This window comes from Carassius gibelio, chromosome A15, assembly GCF_023724105.1.
Source record: "Carassius gibelio isolate Cgi1373 ecotype wild population from Czech Republic chromosome A15, carGib1.2-hapl.c, whole genome shotgun sequence".
Classification (NCBI taxonomy): domain Eukaryota; kingdom Metazoa; phylum Chordata; class Actinopteri; order Cypriniformes; family Cyprinidae; genus Carassius; species Carassius gibelio.
The window spans coordinates 24,305,211-24,324,959 of record NC_068385.1 but is presented as its reverse complement, the minus strand read 5'-3'; the positions used below and the strand labels follow the sequence as shown (position 1 = coordinate 24,324,959).

The window sequence follows — 19,749 nt, the reverse complement described above, 5'->3', positions numbered from 1 at the left end:
GCTAATGGGAAATTGACAGAGTGTAATGATTGATAACCAGTGACAGCTGGGTGCAATGATTTAGGCAGAAACGTGAGGAATGCGGTTAATGAAGTGACAGACACCGTGGGAAAGGAGGACATCTAGTGGATACACAGGGAACACAACCCAGACACTGTGACAATACCCCCCCTCTACTGAGCGGATCCCAGACGCTCCACGACAGGACACAAAACAGAGACCAGGAAAAAGGCGGACAGGTGGAGGTTCAGGGGGAGGGATGGAGGGCCAGGAAAACAGAGAGGAACAGGGACAGGAGTGAACGAAAAAAAAACAACAACAACCAAAACACAGGAGATCAAAATGTTCAGACACACCGGGTGGAGCAGAAAACCACCACAACCGTATGGTCAGGAAGGCAGCCCCCCAGGGCGGAGCAGAAGACCACTACATCTGTGTGGTCGGGACGGATGCCCCCAGGGCAGGGCAGAAGACCCCCACAGCCGTATGGTCAGGAAGGAAGCCACCCAGGGCGGAGCAGAAGACCCCCATAACTGTGTGGTCAGGGTGGAAGCCCCCCAGGGCGGAAGATCACCGGTGACTAGGCCTGACTCTGAAGGGTCCATGAACACCTTACTCGACTCTGGAGGGTCCACGAGTACCTGACTCGACTCTAGAAAGTCAATGGGCACCTGCCTCGACTCTGGAAGGTCAACCGGAATCTGACTGAACTCCGGAGGGTCAAATGGAATATGACACGACTCTGGAGGGTCAACTGGAACCTGACTCGACTCTGGAGAGTCAACTGGAACCTGATTCGACTCTGCGGCGCTGGGCAATCAGCCATCTTGGGCCATGACTCTGGACAGGCGGCCATCTTGTGCTGTGGTGCTGGTGACCCTCCCATGCTGCAGTGCCGGGCTGATGTCCATCTTGCGTCATGACGCTGAGCTGGCGGCCATCTTGTGCTTTGGTACTGGGTTGGCGGCCATCTTGTGCTGTGGCACTGGATTGGCGGCCATTTTGGGCAAAGACTCTGGATGGGCGGCCATCTTGGGCCGTGGCTCTGGACCAGTGGCCATCTTGGGCCGTGGCTCTGGACCAGTGGCCATCTGGGGCCGTGGCTCTGGACCAGTGGCCATCTTGGGCATTGGCGCGGGGTTAGTGGCCATCTTCAATCAATCACCTTTATTTATATAGTGCTTTAAAAAAAATACATTGCGTCAAAGCACTGAACAACATTCATTTGAAAAACAGTGTGTCAATAATGCAAAATGATAGTTAAAGGCATTTCATTAATGAATTCAGTTATGTCATCTCTGTTCAGTTTAAATAGTGTCTGTGCATTTATTTGCAATCAAGTCAGTGATATCGCTGTAGATGAAGTGACCCTAACTAAGCAAGCCAGAGGCGACAGCGGCAAGGAACCGAAACTCCATCAGTGACAGAATGGAGAAAAAAACCTTGGGAGAAACCAGGCTCAGTTGGGGGGCCAGTTCTCCTCTGACCAGACGAAACCAGTAGTTCAATTCCAGGCTGCAGCAAAGTCAGATTGTGCAGAAGAATCATCTGTTTCCTGTGGTCTTGTCCTGGTGGTCCTCTGAGACAAGGTATTTACAGGGGATCTTTATCGTGGGCTCTAGTTGTCCTGGTCTCCGCTGTCTTTCAGGGGCAGTAGAGGTCCTTTCTAGGTGCTGATCCACCATCATGTCTGGATACGTACTGGATCCGGATGACTGCAGTGACCCTCTGGTCTGGATACAGACTGGATCTGGTGGCCACGGTGACCTCGGAACAAGAGAGAAACAGACAAATATTAGCGTAGATGCCATTCTTCTAATGATGTAGAGCTACATGTTATGTGAAGTGTTTCCAGTTCCGGTTTACCTTATTAATGCAGCCTAAAAATCCTTTAACGGATTTGGATATTAAAAGCATATTAGTATGTTATGTGTATACCAGGTTAAAGAGATGGGTCTTTAATCTAGATTTAAACTGCAAGAGTGTGTCTGCCTCCCGAACAATGTTAGGTAGGTTATTCCAGAGTTTAGGCGCCAAATAGGAAAAGGACCTGCCGCCCGCAGTTGATTTTGATATTCTAGGTATTATCAAATTGCCTGAGTTTTGAGAATGTAGCGAACGTAGAGGAGTATAATGTAAAAGGAGCTCATTCAAATACTGAGGTGCTAAACCATTTAGGGCTTTATAAGTAATAAGCAATATTTTAAAATCTATACGATGTTTGATAGGGAGCCAGTGCAGCAATGATAGGACCGGGCTAATATGGTCATACTTCCTGGTTCTAGTAAGAACTCTTGCTGCTGCATTTTGGACTAGCTGTAGTTTGTTTACTAAGCATGCAGAGCAACCACCCAATAAAGCATTACAATAATCTAACCTTGAAGTCATAAATGCATGGATTAACATTTCTGTATTTGACATTGAGAGCATAGGCCATAATTTAGATATATTTTTGAGATGGAAAAATGCAGTTTTACAAATGCTAGAAACGTGGCTTTCTAAGGAAAGATTGCGATCAAATAGCACACCTAGGTTCCTAACTGATGACGAAGAATTGACAGAGCAACCATCAAGTCTTAGACAGTTTTCTAGTTTATTATAAGCAGAGTTTTTAGGTCCTATAATTAACACCTCTGTTTTTTCTGAATTTAGCAGTAAGAAATTACTCGTCATCCAATTTTTTATATCGACTATGCATTCCATTAGTTTTTCAAATTGGTGTGTTTCACCGGGCCGCGAACAAATATAGAGCTGAGTATCATCAGCATAACAGTGAAAGCTAACACCATGTTTCCTGATGATATCTCCCAAGGGTAACATATAAAGCGTGAAGAGTAGCGGCCCTAGTACTGAGCCTTGAGGTACTCCATACTGCACTTGTGATCGATATGATACATCTTCATTCACTGCTACGAACTGATGGCGGTCATATAAGTACAATTTAAACCATGCTAATGCACTTCCACTGATGCCAACAAAGTGTTCAAGTCTATGCAAAAGAATGCTGTGGTCAATTGTGTCAAACGCTGCACTAAGATCCAATAAAACTAATAGAGAGATACACCCACGATCAGATGATAAGAGCAGATCATTTGTAACTCTAAGGAGAGCAGTCTCAGTACTATGATACGGTCTAAATCCTGACTGGAAATCCTCCCATATACCATTTTTCTCTAAGTAGGAATATAATTGTGAGGATACCACCTTTTCTAGTATCTTGGACTGAAAAGGGAGATTCGAGATTGGTCTATAATTAACTAGTTCTTTGGGGTCAAGTTGTGTTTTTTTTATGAGAGGCTTAATAACAGCCAGTTTGAAAGTTTTGGGGACATATCCTAATGACAATGAGGAATTAATAATAGTCAAAAGAGGACCTATAACTTCTGGAAGCACCTCTTTTAGGAGGTGGCGCTGGACTGGTGACCACTTTGTGCTGTGGCGCTGTGCTGGTGTCCATCCTGCCTCGTGGCGCTGGTCTAGCGGCCATCATGGGCAGTGGCGCCACCATGGCGGATGTGCGCTTCTCCCCTCTCCGTCCGCCATGGTGAGACGGTGGCTCTGATCCTTCCCACACGAGCCCCGGGTTGAAGGGGGGCCATGGTTGAGAGCGCTGCTGAGCCTCCCCTCGACCACTCCCGCCTCGGCGGCCTGCCCTGGTCCCCCGGAAAACCACCAGGCGAGTTCCCTCAAAGCCATTCCTCTCTCGCTCTGTGGCTGGGGAGGAGACATAAGCAGACATACCGCTGGTTCTTTGTGAGACGGAGTCCTTCTGTCACGACCAGGATACAAGGAAACACGGAGAGAGAACCAATTGCCAGTACGTCTTTATTAAAGGGGCAATCCAAAGAATAAACAGTCCAGGCAGGGGTCGATATCCAACAAATCCAAAACATAAACAAAACACCAACACAAGGCAAGCGCACGACTAGATGACGGACATGAATTAACAAAGACTCCGTGACACATACTAACACAGATACACATACTAAGATAGTTAAATACACTGGGAGAGACAAACGCTAAGGGGAAATTGACAGAGTGTAATGATTGATAACCAGTGACAGCTGGGTGCAATGATTTAGGCAGAAACGTGAGGAATGTGGTTAATGAAGTGACAGACACCGTGGGAAAGGAGGACATCTAGTGGATACCCAGGGAACACAACCCAGACACTGTGACAATACCCCCCCTCTACTGAGCGGATCCCAGACGCTCCACGACAGGACACAAAACAGAGACCAGGAGAAAGGCGGACAGGTGGAGGCTCAGGGGCAGGGACGGAGGGCCAGGAAAACAGAGAGGAACAGGGACAGGAGTGATAGAAAAAAAAAAAAAAACAACCACCAAAACACAGGAGATCAAAATGTTCAGGCACATCGGGTGGAGCAGAAAACCACCACAACCGTATGGTCAGGAAGGCAGCCCCCCAGGGCGGAGCAGAAGACCACCATAACAGTGTGGTCGGGGCGGACACTCCCAGGGCGGAGCCGAAGACCACCATAACTGTGTGGTCAGGGCGGAAACCCCCCAGGGCGGAGCAGAAGACAACCACGTCTGTGTGGTGAAGACCGGAGTCCCCCAGGGTGGAGCAGAAGACCACCACATCCGTGCGGCCAGTGACTAGCCCTGACCCTGGAGGGTCATCGGTGACTAGCCCTGACTCTGTAAGATCACCGGTGACTAGGCCTGACTCTGAAGGGTCCATGAACACCTTACTCGACTCTGGAGGGTCCACGAGTACCTGACTCGACTCTAGAAAGTCAATGGGCACCTGCCTCGACTCTGGAAGGTCAACCGGAATCTGACTGGACAAATACTAAGACAGACTGGGTTAAATACACTGGGAGAGACAAACGCTAATGGGAAATTGACAGAGTGTAATGATTGATAACCAGTGACAGCTGGGTGCAATGATTTAGGCAGAGACGTGAGGAATGTGGTTAATGAAGTGACAGACACCGTGGGAAAGGAGGACATCTAGTTGATACCCAAGGAACACAACCCAGACACTGTGACAGAAACACAGAGTACCAGCCCAAAGTTCTTTGGATTTAAGGTGTATTTAAGGATTTAAGTTTTCTTGTATGTACAAATATATTTAAGTTTGCCATAGCAAAGCTTAACAACTCCCTACTGAACAACAGCTAAAACCAGCCTAGGCTGACTGACTGTTTTGATTGGTCTCCCATGCTGGTTTTGGCCACTTTTTTAATAGGCCAGGCTGGTCTTAGCTTTTAAGCTGTTTTTTTTTTTTTTTTTACTGAATCAACTGGTTTTAGCTGGTTTTAGTTGGATTAGCATAGAAACATGTTGACAGCATGCTAGTAACCTGCTAATCAGGATAAAAACATGCTAGTGACAGGCTAGTAACTTGTTAATAATGCTAGCAAAGTGCTAGTCACTATTTAATCATGCTGGAAACATGCTAACAACATGCTAGTCACTTGTTAGTCAATTTAACAACATGCTAGTCACTTGTTAATCATGATAACAACATATTAGTCACTCACTAATCATGTTAACAACATGCTAGAAACATGTAAGCAACATGCTAGTTACTTGTTAATCATGCTTACGTCATGTTAGTCACTGGTTAGTAAGGCTAGCATGCCAGTCATTTGCTAGTTATGCTGGCAACATGCTAGTCACTTTCTAATCATGGTAATAAAATTCTAGTCATTTCCTTACCATGCTGAAAAATGATAGTCACTTATTAATTATGTTAACAACATGCTAATGAAATGCTAGTAACTTGTTAATCATGCTAATGACATGCTAGTCACTTGCTATTCATGATAACAACATGTTAATCACTTAATAATCATACTAGCAACATGCTGAAACATGGAAACAATATGTTAGTTACTTGCTAATCATGCTAAAGTCATGGTAGTCACTTGTTAGTCATGCTAGCAACATGCTAATAAATTGGTAATCATGGTAGCAATATGCTAATCACATGTTAATAATGCTAATGACATGCTAGTCACTTGCTAGTCACATGCTAATAATGTTAACAACATGCTAGACACTTGCTTATCATGTTAAAGTGCTAGTAATTTTCTAACCATGCTGGAAACATGTTAACGACATGTTAGTCACTTCATTAATCATTCAAATGACAGGCTAGTCATTTGGTAGTCATGCTATCAACATGCTAGTCACTGCCTTATAATGTTAACAACATGCTAGTCACTTGTTAATCATGCTGGGAATATGTTAATGACATGCTAGTCACTTGCTAATCATGCTGGAAAAATGTTAGCGACATGCTAGTTACTTGCTAATCATGCTAATGACATGCTAGTCACTTTTTAGTCATGCCAGGAACATGCTAGTGAATTTACTAATCATACTAGCAACATGTTAATCACTTGGTAATTATACTAGCAACATGCTAGTCACTTGCTAACATTGTTGTCACTTGCTAATCATGTTAACAACATGCTAGTAATTTTCTAATCATTCTGGAAACATGCTAATGACATGTTAGTAAGTTGTTAATCATGCTTATGACATGCTAGTTATGGCATGATTGATTTTCTTTTCTTTTTTTGGAGCTTTGCAGAATTAACAGCTTATTCAGTGGGTACCTCAAATGCTTCTGGCGCATGATTCCTGACATTCATTAGAGATGTTCATCTCAAATTGCAAAAGGTCGAATTGCAGAGTGGGCTCTTAATTGGCCTGCAGCAATCAAAATGTTGTTATGTTCTAAATTACTGCATTAATGGACTAGTTAAAATGCTCATTAGATAAGAAGATTCAAAAGTGAGCAAAATGTAGAGACACAACATGAGGTGCTGCAACACTGTACAATCGTCTGGTTATGTTTAATTCTACAAAGGTCTGAAAGGTTATATCAGTAAATTGTCGTTCCTTATACATTTAGCAGGGGTTTATTTAATGCTTCTCTCTAATGGATATTTTTCAGGTGTTACTGTATCAGCACATTCTACATTGTCAATTCCATTTTGTCCCTTGTGTATTATTGAGGCCATCATGATTTATATTAGCACTCACTACTGATAAGTGTTAGAAATCAAACTGTAATTATTTACTATATCTGTGTGAGGCAAAATCCAATTCAGAAATAAGATGAAAAAGTCCAACACACATTGAAGTCACAGAATACTCAAGGACAACAAGGACATGTCTAGAATATTTTTAAAAAGTACAAAAAGTGAGATCATTTCTGAAGTTGCTCAGTTTTCTGTTATATTTATGGAGCAGGCATACATCAAGGCACATACTAATGATTATTTAAAGCAATGATCGATTCCCAGGAAATGCATGAACTGATGAAATTTCTACCTTACTTAAATGACAAAGTTGCTTTGTATAAAAGCATCTGTAGTATGCAGAAATAAAGGTATAAGTCTACAGAATTTTAGGTTTAAATTTGGCTTGAAACATTTCCTAACCTCATTTTCCTTACTTTTCCACATCTCTTCTTTGAATATCTCATCTTTTAGCGGGATCGACAGCACTGAAACAGCTCTACTCCTGTCTAAAAGAAAACCAGACTTGAGAAGTTGCTTAAATGCATCATTCCCTTGAACACCTTTACACTTATAGACCGTAAATGTTTTGAATCTTTAAAAAGTAATTCAGTTTTTCTCTTTTTTCTGAACCACGCTTTTGACTCCAAACTCCAACACACATGAAACAAGTCATTGTCATCTAACATTTCCACACTTACTTAAATGTCACTTTTAAAGCTCAACACCTCACATAGAGCCAAATGGTCCTCTAATGGGCTCCTATCATTATAGCATTACCAGGCGATAAATGAAATGTTAAGTGCTGTGTGACATTTCAGAATGTGTCTATTTGTAGCTTAGCATTAAGGGTACTGTTAGGAAGAGATAAAGGATGGTTTCTACTATGACTGTATTAATTCCATTAGGGACTTACATTTTTGTTGTTTATGAATGTGAAGATGGGCAAAGGTTGATTGAGTTTGAAAGTATGCTTGATTATTAACTAATGACGATCAATGGAAAAACACCTGCTGTGACCTTCATACATCATGATCTTGAGGTCATATGTAACTTTGTTTACCCACTATTTTAGTCGGAATTCTTTTAACAGTGTTCCTCCTCAGAAGGGTAAACAGCAACCAGTCCTATCTGATGAAACAATCTCCGCATGTTTTCATATTCTGTGAGCCGTTGCATTTCTGGATGAGCTGTGGATATTGTAGGTTCTGCGCCTCAATTTTACATGCTCTCGGTGTAATACAGCACACATGAAAGCATTGTGTTCTTCGACTGACCCAAAAATGTCTTGTCTTGTGTTTTGAAATAGCAACAAGCTCGGCGAACAAAGGCTATTTTTTTATGTGGTGCCGCGTAAGAAACGAAACCTTAGAGATTTGTCAGAAAGAATTAGGTTCTAGTTTAGCTCTTTTATGCGCGGTAGCTATTCCCCATCGTTAGCTGCGAAACGTCTAATGTCAAATTTGACCTGATATGACTCGTGTAGAAAGTCTAGTAATTCCACAAGTGTTCAAATTTCATCACATCAGTTGTTGCCCAGGTTATCCGTTGCACCTGGTTTCTAAGATCTGTTACCTCAGTTTACTGGCCACCTGCAGTAGAGCACTTTCTTGGCCCCTGAGAGCTGCTGGGAAGTAGCTTCCTGTCTGCAATGGAACTACAGGCTCACGTCCCTACAATAATTACATCCTGTCCAGATAGTGACCAATCACAGCTGGCCGTTGGAGCAGTCTGCCAGCTGCGGGACAGTTACAGCCACGGGGGCCTGTCACTCATGTCCGTTTTCAGTCTCCTCATCAGATTGAGTGGTCTGATTATGTCAGAGTAAGCTCAGCTCTAAAGTTGGATGTTGAATGTGGTTTCAGAGCCGTTTGAGGAAAAGTGCCGGGAGTCTCTAAAAAATTGCACTGGCAAATGATTGTTCACAAGTAAGGTGCGAAGACATTTTATCGGCAGCTCTCTTCCTTCCAAGAGCAACAACACCTAATATATTTAAACACACTATATATTCCAACCGAACCCGCATCCACATGCTCTTATGACCTTGAAAATAGCATTCACAATCTGCTCCATTGTTTTCTACTGCTGTCTTCTTCAATTAGAGTAATTCCTTTTGCCAAGTCTGGCCCACACTAAATCTTAAAATCTTTCAAAATGTGAGAGACAACACACATAACATTAAAAACCATCGATTTTGACAGTTTTTTTTTTTTTTTCCAATAGTGTGTGGAGTTCTGCGATGTGACCAAGACAGCACAGCACACACTCCAGAGTCCAGACAGTGAACACGGGAAATCGCGCAAAAATCTCTCAAAGTCTAATGTAACTTTAGCATAAACAACTTGGATGGGCATGGATAATTGTATTTGGATTGATTTTTTACTGAAATTTCACAAAAAAAAATTAAAAAGGTTTGGATGATGGCATGAGCGTGGACTTGACGAGTTACAGCACGAACTGGAGATCTTCCGTCAGATCGCTATCTGACTGGGAATGGCTTCATTCCATGTGATCATCTACAGAGTGTGTGTTTGTGTGTCCTCAGGGGTCCCCCCACAAAACAGGATTTTCGATCATAAATATGCAACATGTTGGCTATTTTACAATTTGAGATCCATGCAGCCCTGATGTTCTTCCAGCCGATTCAATCTCTCTTAACACACCCTACACCACAGGAAAATCTGACAAGATAATATGTAGAATCATCAAGATAATCAGGACTTAATTTAGGATTAACAGAAGGGGAGATTTCGGACCAAAATCGGCCGTTATTTTGTAGTGTGCGCCCCGCTTTATTTTTAAGCCATAAAGCTTAGATAAAATCAATACCACTATTAAAATAAAAGCACCACCTAAACATGCTAAACTGGGGTCCGCAGCATCACGCAGTTGTCAGACTGCTCCAGCTCAAGGGAATGCCTGGATATCTGTCGGATCATCTACAAGTCAGCCTTGCAGAGTTCCCTTCTTTCTCAAAAAAGATAAAACCGAGGGATTTATGCTGCTCTCTAAGTGGAATAAACTGCATTGAAGGAGTCGGAAGGATATTGGAAACCAACCATTTCATCACGTCGAGTTCTTTAAGCTCCTGGAAAAAGAGCTTTGTCAGACGTTGGCATTTCACGGAGGTTGTGACAGATTGGAGCTAACTCTGGGCATCTGGCAGGCTTCCGATTCTTTTTTGGGAAACGTGGATGTAGAGTTTTGCCAGCCCCCATTGGCCTGTGTTGAATTGATAACAGTTGTCTGTAGGGTTATTCAAACCTTTGTATACTTGTTTCTGTCAATGGATTTGGGATAATGTTTCAAGCTTGACACCATTGTGTCAGAATAAGATGTAGCACAAAGTCTCAGTGTTAGTGAAATGAACCAGTGCTTCACGAGACTGTCGTGTCAAGCTCTTTTTGAGAGTGCAGAGACAGATTTGACCACTGAACTAAGTCGATTTCAGACTCTCTGTGGGTCAATCTTTTTTCTTCCTCTTAGTAACTTTCTTCTCTTTTCTGTAAATCTTTTCAATGTCTACATTCCTATATGTTATCATTGTACGGCTGGAATGGAAACCACCAAGCGATTTAGAGTCTAGGCATTGTACCATCAACCCTTGGATGTGGTACAAACAGCGAATGTTCCTCACCTTGGCAGCTTATCATCACCTTTGTGGTACTCTGTGTATGAGTGTGTATGTGTTTGGCTTTTCTGTAAACAACAAGGGGACGCACTCTTTTCTTCCATTCCTCCCTCTGTGTCTGAGGAAGATAGAGGGATATGGGCTGGTGGAAATGTGTCATCTGTTCCTAAGCTTTGATGGTCCTTGTCTCACTGGGTTTCGTTGGACTCTATCAGCAGGCCCATGTGTAGAGAGAGCCCAAACCTGATCACCTTTCCTCCCTTCATCCAATTCCATCATGTCTCCATGCCAAAACCCCCCTAGGCATTTGCCATCTCCACATACCCTCTATTCATAACTCAGCACACATTCAGAAGGAATATATAAGCAGTCTAGAGACATCCTCTTGAAAGATGCTGTCGTGTAGCTTCAGATCTTATTGTTTGGAAACACATTGTCTTTTTTTAACATTAATGTACATTTAAAAGGCTTTGCAAGACAAAACAATTGTCTCTGATGACATGTAAGTAAATTTCGTTTTCTGATTTGACATGTCATTGTATGCTTGTAACAATGTTCCCGAAAGGACAGTGAACACGTCTATGAGGAATTCCACAGTTTACAGAGACCAAAAGCATATGTCAACACACTTTTGTTGAAACAAAACCATTTTGGGACACCATATACAATTTATAGAATGATATATTTAGTTAAAATGTCTAATTAACCGACTTTACTCCTGTATTTTGGCACATTTCCAAGTAAAACGGCTTGACTTTGCATATTGGAATGGATGCAGATCTGTATGCGATTGGCCTAACTGGCTTAAAAATTGGCTTACGGGCAAATAAAATGTATTAACAAAATAAAGAGTGTCAACTTTGATTTCATGCCAACTTTAAAGCAAAACATCTGTGAGATGTTAATTGAAAAGCCAGTCTCTCTTGCTTTTTTCAGTGAAACAATACAAGTGAATTTTGCCTTTTTTAGACAGTGTGGGGTGATGAGGATAAGGTGACCTAATTGTTCATCAATTCTGTTGCAAACTCTTCTTGCAAATTGCAAACATAGCAAGTGTTGAAACTCCAATTAGAGACAACAATCGGCTTCAGTATGACAGTTACAGTCAATCGCAGTGGATATTCAGAACAGTGGGAGTTTCAAAAGCATTTATTTCACTACTGTGGGACTAAACTCATGAATAATACATAATGCCATGAATTAGTAAGCGAACATAAGTCCTAAGCTTTACCTCCAAGATATGTGTTTACAAAAAGACCCTGTGGTTCACTAACAATAATGTACCATTAATCATTTTGTTATATGTTTTGCTTTTCTCAAAAATGTGGGTTTAATAAAGGCCAGTGGACAAATCTGGTCAGGGTTCAGAAGTTATTTTCAAAAGTGCAATGCCCTCAGGGTAAAAGGACCAAGATTTACCTTTTAATTCGAAAGGATATTGTATTTTACTACATAGTGTCCACAAGATGCTGGGGCATTAGGACCCATGTAGATCACAGGGTGGACGCCCCCTGCTGGCCTCAAGATGTCCTCCAGCTGCAGCCTTATTTTCACCAGTTCTCCAATCCAGATATTGACCAGACTCCACCCTGCTTAGCTTCAGAGGGGAAACCAGCAAGAGTTGCAGGGTAATATTGTGTGACGTACAAGCAAATGTCATGTGACACCATGGTGCATAAACAATGGTGATAGTGTGACAGACATGTAATGCATTGCATTACATTTAAAACATTAGATGGTTCCAGCAACATAGTTTTTTTAAACAAAGAATTTCAACACATTACTTATGCGAAAACATGCACAATTTCATATTCTTTGATATGTAATGCCTGCTCATTAACTTTGAAAAATAAACCCGTCTTTCCATTTATTTGGCCATATCTTCCCAGGATAAGGATTTATATTTTATCTAGAGGCATACAGTAGAATCTTTTTGCCCATTTTTATGAGTTGCATTCATTGCATCAACATTGTTATTTATTGTGTTTCTTTTTCATCTGCGATATTATGTGTGCATGCCTAACATGTATTTAAACAGACAGATATAAAATAACTTTACTTTTTTGCTTTACCTGTGTCCTGAATTAGACATGCTGAGATATTACCAACTGATATACCATCACTTCACCAATGATACCACAAAAAACACATTTTCAGCCAATGTGACTGTTGGCTGTTTCTCCAAAAGTCTTTTTCAGCTTACTGATTAGTTATTTTTCACTAATCTTATGCTTTATGTCTTAGCATTAAGGGACAACCGGATTGAGCTGGTTCGAGCCTCTTGGAAGGAGTTGACCATCAGCATCAGTGACGTTACCCTGTCAGATGAAGGGCAGTATACATGCTCTCTCTTTACCATGCCTGTCAAGACCACCAAGGCCTTTCTGACTGTGTTAGGTAAGACCTCTCATAGATCAGGTTCCCTCTCATCCTCATCAATCTGTGCTTTTAAGGTCAACATCTGGGGTCAGTGAGTTCTCTCCCATCATGATTTTGTTTTTGCACTTTGGTGGCACAGGGAGTGATGTAAATAAGAGAATCTCACACTGGCTGATGGAGCCATTAGATGTGTCACTGTGTGCTTTGGTTTATGATCAGCTTGTGCTAGACTGCAATGCTCTTTCTCTCTCTCTCTCTGTATGTTTATTTACCACTTATCACAGTGCCTGTTGTTGAAAAGTAGTTGTTTTTTAATTGTTTTTGTTTTGTTTTGTTTTGTTTTGTTTTGTTTTGTTTTGTTTTGTTTTGTTTTGTTTTGTTTTGTTTTGTTTTGTTTTGCTTAGCTTTAATCATCCAACAGTGATGGGACTATTTTTTAAATTATTTTAAAATACAGCTTTTCACAATACATATTGTTTGCAAGCACATTTACAAACATTTCACTTTTCTATTAGTTGTTTAGTTTTTTGTTTTTATTTTGACCTTAGTTAGACCTTTTATTTTGCTTAGTTTTGTTTTTGTAGTGCGAGTCCTTATGCCTTTTTATCTTGTTTAATAGACAGCCTAACAGACAATCGTTTTTGTTTAGTTTTTTCTTGTTTTTCTTACTTTTACTTGTGTGTGTGTGTGTGTGTGTGTGTTTACATCATCCAACAGTGGTGTGACTAATTTAACTTAATATTTATATACAGGTTTTTTTATACAATATATATTGTTTGTACCTTTACACAAAATTGTTGTTGTTTTGTGTTGTTTTGTGTTGTTTTGATCCTCCAACAGTGGTGGAACTACTTTTACCTTTATTTTTATATACAACTTTAAAGACAAAAAAAAATCTGGATTTGTTTATTTATTTATTTTTAATCATCATTTTAGTTTTAAACCAACCAACAATGGTAGGACTAATTTGTGTTTTTATAAAGTTTGTTTTATATACAATTCATATTGTTTATAAGTACATTTACAGAAAATATTTTTTTGTTGTTTGTTTGTTATATATGTAAAACCTGTGTAGAGTCTGTGTTATAAATTCTTTGACAATTTTAGACTTTAGCATCTTTACATCTTTACATTGTAACTGGATGTATGACATTTTACAGACATGATTAACAAGCTATTTAAAAATGTTCAGTACACGACTTCATGAACCGATTTTAAAACACTACGCATCATACACTTACCGATTTTTGTAAATGATGACAAAGGAAAACTGGCTCATACACTACACAACTGAAGATCACACACAACCTGACTTTGAAATTTTTCCAATCAAACAAACTCAAGCAGAAATGTGTGCCTTGTTGCTAGGAGATGCATGACAAATGTAAACAATATGTTCAAAAATCAATTGAAAATATAAAAAAGATGTTCGATATCCTCCGACACCATAGAGCAGAATAGGTCACTGTATTGATATATACATATATATATATATATATATATATATATATATATATATATATATATATATATATATATATATATATATATATATATATATATCTACTGATATATACATATATATATATATATATATATATATATATATATATATATATATATATATATCTCTACTGACAAACTTATATATAAACTGACAAACAGTTTTCTATTTAAAAAATAAATAAATGTCAGTTGAGCAACATTTGAACTACAGGAAAGTAATATTCCTCTGAACCACTGCATGTGCAGGACTGAAATCATAGAATCACACGTGTTTCCATCAGTGCTGCCTGTAATCCTCCTCTTCTGTTTGTATATCAGGTGTTCCAGCGAAACCAGAAATCACAGGCCTCTCGAGACCTGCCCAGGAGGGGGAGGACGTCACACTGACATGCACCACATCTGGCAGCAAACCGGCTGCTGACATCCGATGGTTCAGAAACGACAAGGAGGTGCAAGGTAAACAAATCCCCCCGGATTGCCTAGAGCTGATTGTGTGCAATGAACAGTTTCACATTTTGTCAGTGTGCAAGTGGTACATGGTGCGTGACGTACAGCTTTACACCAGTATCTTCATGAACTGTGCAGCTCATTACAAAGCATTCCGCAGCAGTATCATTTAGTATCCTGTTATTCTGGGATTTAAAGGTGAGGTGTGTAATTTTGTTTAAATGATTTCTGCTATCCTAGTTTAATGTGCACGGACAGAACTAGTTTTAGAAGCATTGTTTGATTTACAGTTTTAACAAAGGATGTGATTTCATGCACTGATTCAAATAGGGCTAAAATATTTCTAGTTATTTCTAAGGTGGTAATGTCTTTATATTCATGATGGTTTCATATGGTTTTGAAAAACTTACTGCATACATTTTTTTTTTTAATAAAAAAAAAGTTTGCATTAAGCGTAAAACATTTCATGTGATGTTACTATTAAGTAAAAAGTATTTTACTTGTATTTTAAATGTTTTTTTTTTTTTTTATTATTATTATACTTTTTTAATAAATATAATTAATTATTGATTTTTATATACCATTTACAAACCAAAAAAAACATAAAAGAGCTTTTGAGGAGCTGGACCAAGAGACATTTTGAGAAATAATAATAATAATAATAATAATAATAATAATAAAGAAATAACAATTAGTATAATAATATATACATTTATATAATTTTTTCATGTGATATTACAATTACAGTGTTATTACAATATTTGTGTCACATGATCCTTCAGAATCCTACAGTTCTCAAGAAACGTTTGTTGTGCTGATAATTATTTTTTATTATTATTTATTTATTTTATTTTTTTTGGAAACTGAGGTTTTGACAATTTTGAGTCTTTGATAAATGGAAAGATTGATTTAGAAATCTTTTGAAACAGTGTAAAAAGTTTTACTGACACAAATGCATTAATTTATTTAATATTAAAATTTGTTACATAAATGATATACTTTATGTAACGGAAACAGGTCAATTTAGCTCAAAGGGAATCATTTAAGATTTTAAAGGGAATTTGAACAGAATCACTGTTTCACGGCTGTTCACGGAGACGCGCCTGCGATTCACTGAACAAGCCGTTTAACATCAAATCTGCGCTGGATACTAATATCCAAACTATAGTGAAACACTATCAGTTAGTACAGTAACAAGATCGGCAGTTTAAGACATTAACTTGTAAGCACAAAACACAAGATACTTCTCTTTTCAATATGAATAAGGCTTTATTAGATAAATCTAAGACATATAAACTAATCTAACACATAAACGCACGCGCACACACATTCATACAAGTTGCAGGAAGATCGAAAGTTAGGGAAAGATGAGTTTAAGAGAATGGAAATATGGAATCCCAAGTTTACAGCAATACGTTAAATTGCATGGACATGAACAACCATCAATCACTTAATTAACCCTCGCATTGAGTTCCTAAATGAGGCTAAAATTATATTAGATACACCAGCACAAATGTCTGAAGGTACATTGCCTGAAGGTGTCCTTTTGTTGTCGCTGAAGTGACGTCTTGGGGAGCCCGTGGTTGGACGTTGGCTGAAGATGTTGTGTGGCTGGTTGAAGTTGAACTCGACGTTACAAACTTAACTCAGAACACGAAACTCTCCAACAGAAAAGAAAAGAGGTAAAGGTTGTGTTCTAGGTTGTGTACCTTCTCATCGTGGCTAAGTAGCACGCTGGAACCACGCTCAAAGAACAGTGATGACTAAAAGCTAAAGCTAGAAAGCAAAGCTACAAGCTAAAAGCTAAGAGCAGGCATGACTAGTAGCAGAAGCACAGCTAGAGACTAAAAGCAAAGATTGTATGGTGTCCTAAGTATTTAAACTGGCCTGTTGGCCACACTTCAAATGTTGTCTTGACCAATCAGATATTGTCTTGGCTCGGGGGTATCATAAATCATATGTTTATCTTACGAAGCATGTGGTCCGGATTTTCCCACTCTTGCAGGGTCTAATTTTGGACATGATTCCTTAACCTATGACCAATAATTGATTGTCAGGACAATACCAAGCAAGCAGATTCAATTAGATAGATTCTAGGCATAAATATGTACCCTTAAGTTCCCATAGTTATCAAAAGACATACACAATACGTGATTATAACATGATAGTCAAATGTGTGGGTTACATATAAATGAATATGGAGTTAAGCGATGGAATGATATTCATTTAGAAGTCATTAATGGAGTTAATTTTGGTCCATATATTTGTACAAAAGACAGTTTCTTTGTCATTCTCTGACATAGGGATGTTCTGTGGAGACCAGAGGCTACAAAGCCCTTCCCCCTTATGCTGTGTTCACACCAAACGCGAATAGAGCGTCTGGCGCGAATGATTTCAATGTTAAGTCAATGCAAAGGCGCGTTTACGCGCGTCTGGAGGTCTCGCGGCGCGAATGGGGCGTTAAGCGCGGCGCGGAAGACGCGAATTCGCCTCATTCGCGCGTCTAGTTCGCGCGAATGACGCGAATTGACGCGCGAATAGGGCGTTTCGCGCGAATAGGGCGTTTCGCGCGAAACGCGCGTTAAGCGCGAAGGTGCTTTTGTGCATTTAGCGTTTGACGCGAATTCGCGTCTGCCGCCCGAGTTGAAAAATTTGAACTTTGGCGTCAATTCGCGCCGCGTTAACCAATCAGGAGCCTGCTAGGAGTCACTCATTCAACAGTATGTTCCTGCAGCCTCCGGTTGTGCCGGAATACCCTTCTCCACTCATTCAACAAGGAGGAACGACTGATGTTGTCAGTGAGCAGTCAACCGGAGCTATATGACAAAAGTACATATTTCTATAGAGACAGGAATAAAAAGGACATATATGTATATAAAAAACATATTAATAGATAAATTGAATAAAGGCAAAGATAAGAAACGTTTCATTTTACCCCAAACGAATTATATTTTATCTTGAACCACTAAAGAGACATCAGAGCCAGCGGCAAATGTCAGAAGGTCTAGCCGAGCCGAGGCTGCTCTCGGCGGATACATGATGACGGAGCTCCCGCTGGTCGCATGGAGCTCATCTCCGAGATCGGCGAAACACATTTTTTTAAATAGACGCTGTCATTATAAATAAACCGCATATTTGAGTTTAAAACAACTACATTCTCGCCTAAAATACTTTTAAAACTACATTTCATGACACAGTAACAGTAATATTTTGAAAATTATCCGAATAAAAATGGCGGTTGAAAATGCTGCGTGAACTCAGCTGGCAGAAGCCCCCCCATGACGCGAATTCGCGTCTGTTGTGAAGTTAATTCCACGCGCGAATGAAGCGAATTACTCGCGCGAATGAAGCGAATGATCTCAAAATGGTCAAGCGGCAAACTAGACGCGGTAGACGCGAATTTGACGCTCTATTCGCGTTTGGTGTGAACACAGCATTAGGAATTTCAGTCTGGTTCTGCTGGGTGGGGGAAGTCAATGGAACTTGTGCAGTACTCTCATGGGTTTCCATGTGATGTCCAGCGTTGCATTTCAATTACGAACAAAAAATTTGACAATCTCTTCTGCAAATTAAAATTGTCAATAATTGTTCTAGTGGTGTTAATGTTGAAAGCTGTTGTGTGAACAAGTTAGTTGGTTGGTTATCTTACTTGGGATTTGTGGCACAGAATGTTTTATGACTTCCTGAGGAATTCGGCTCCGTGTTTCAAACACAGTCCTGATAGAATCTTTCATTCATCTGGTTCGAGTCATTTCCGTTACATTTACTTATACTGGCTTGATCAATGAGGTAAAACACGACTACATATTTGTTCAAACAATGTACCTTATCAGACAGAAATTAATTTTCGAAATGGAATTGCATTTCTCATCAGTCCACAGTCCATCAGCACTACATAGCATAACACATCATTTCAAATTTAACCAACATGTTACCCCAGACATCCCTCTGAGAGCTGAGACACACACATCTCGGGCACAAGCCCAAGTCGGCTGATCTGGTGCTGGTGATTGGTGGCATGAGACTCCGTCAGACAAGCCTGACTCAGAGATGGCATTCACGCAGAGGCCACACTTAAAGGCCAGTGGCACGTGGGAACAGAGCATCACAGCCGGACTGCCTGTCACTCACTCCAGTTCAAAGGAATCTCGCTCTGTGATCTGATCTTGTGAGATGGACTAGATGTGCTTCTTGAGACCAATGCGCAGACCCAAACAGAATATGTAACATGGTGAGGTACCGCTCACTTTAGGATGGTCAGGGCGATACAAAGCCTTGTGGAATGGGTCATGTTGATGGATACCCTGGCTGCTGCCAACAGAAATTTCAGTGTGGGCTGTGCTTGCAACTCTTGAAACTTCAGCACAAATCCAGGATCTCCTGAGAGCTTATTAACCACGAGGGATTTTCTTAGATGCAGTTTACTATATCTACTGTATATATGTGCTAAATATACTACACAAATGTCCTCTGGGCCAATCTTTCACTTGCTTTTCATGCTGTTTTACCTGATCTGGATGGGATTACATCAGCCATTCCTAAGGACTTTCTTAAACTGGGACATGAAGTTCACAGCAGGGGCTTAGTAACTACTGGTTCATTTGTACCTAAATGTGTAGCTACTTAATTCGATTGCACTGTTTGTTCTTAAAGGGACAGTTCAACAAAATTCTTTCTACAGCAGAACACAAAGGATATTTTGAAGAATTTAGGTAACCATTAAGACTATATATATGTATGTAGGTATGTGTGTGTGTGTATATATATATATATATATATATATAT

The 19,749-nt window shown here is 40.0% G+C and overlaps 1 protein-coding gene across 6 annotated transcripts in view; it reads left to right on the top strand.

Annotated features, from left to right (window-relative positions):
* Nucleotides 1-19,749, top strand: part of LOC128028771 (cell adhesion molecule 2) — a 227,740-nt gene that overhangs the window by 181,482 nt on the left and 26,509 nt on the right. For all 6 annotated transcript variants that reach the window (XM_052616096.1, XM_052616098.1, XM_052616094.1 and 3 more), the window contains 2 exons: nucleotides 12,877-13,029; nucleotides 14,836-14,973. In XM_052616096.1, the coding sequence (XP_052472056.1) occupies nucleotides 12,877-13,029; nucleotides 14,836-14,973 (291 nt within the window). The remainder of the gene's footprint in view (nucleotides 1-12,876; nucleotides 13,030-14,835; nucleotides 14,974-19,749) is intronic.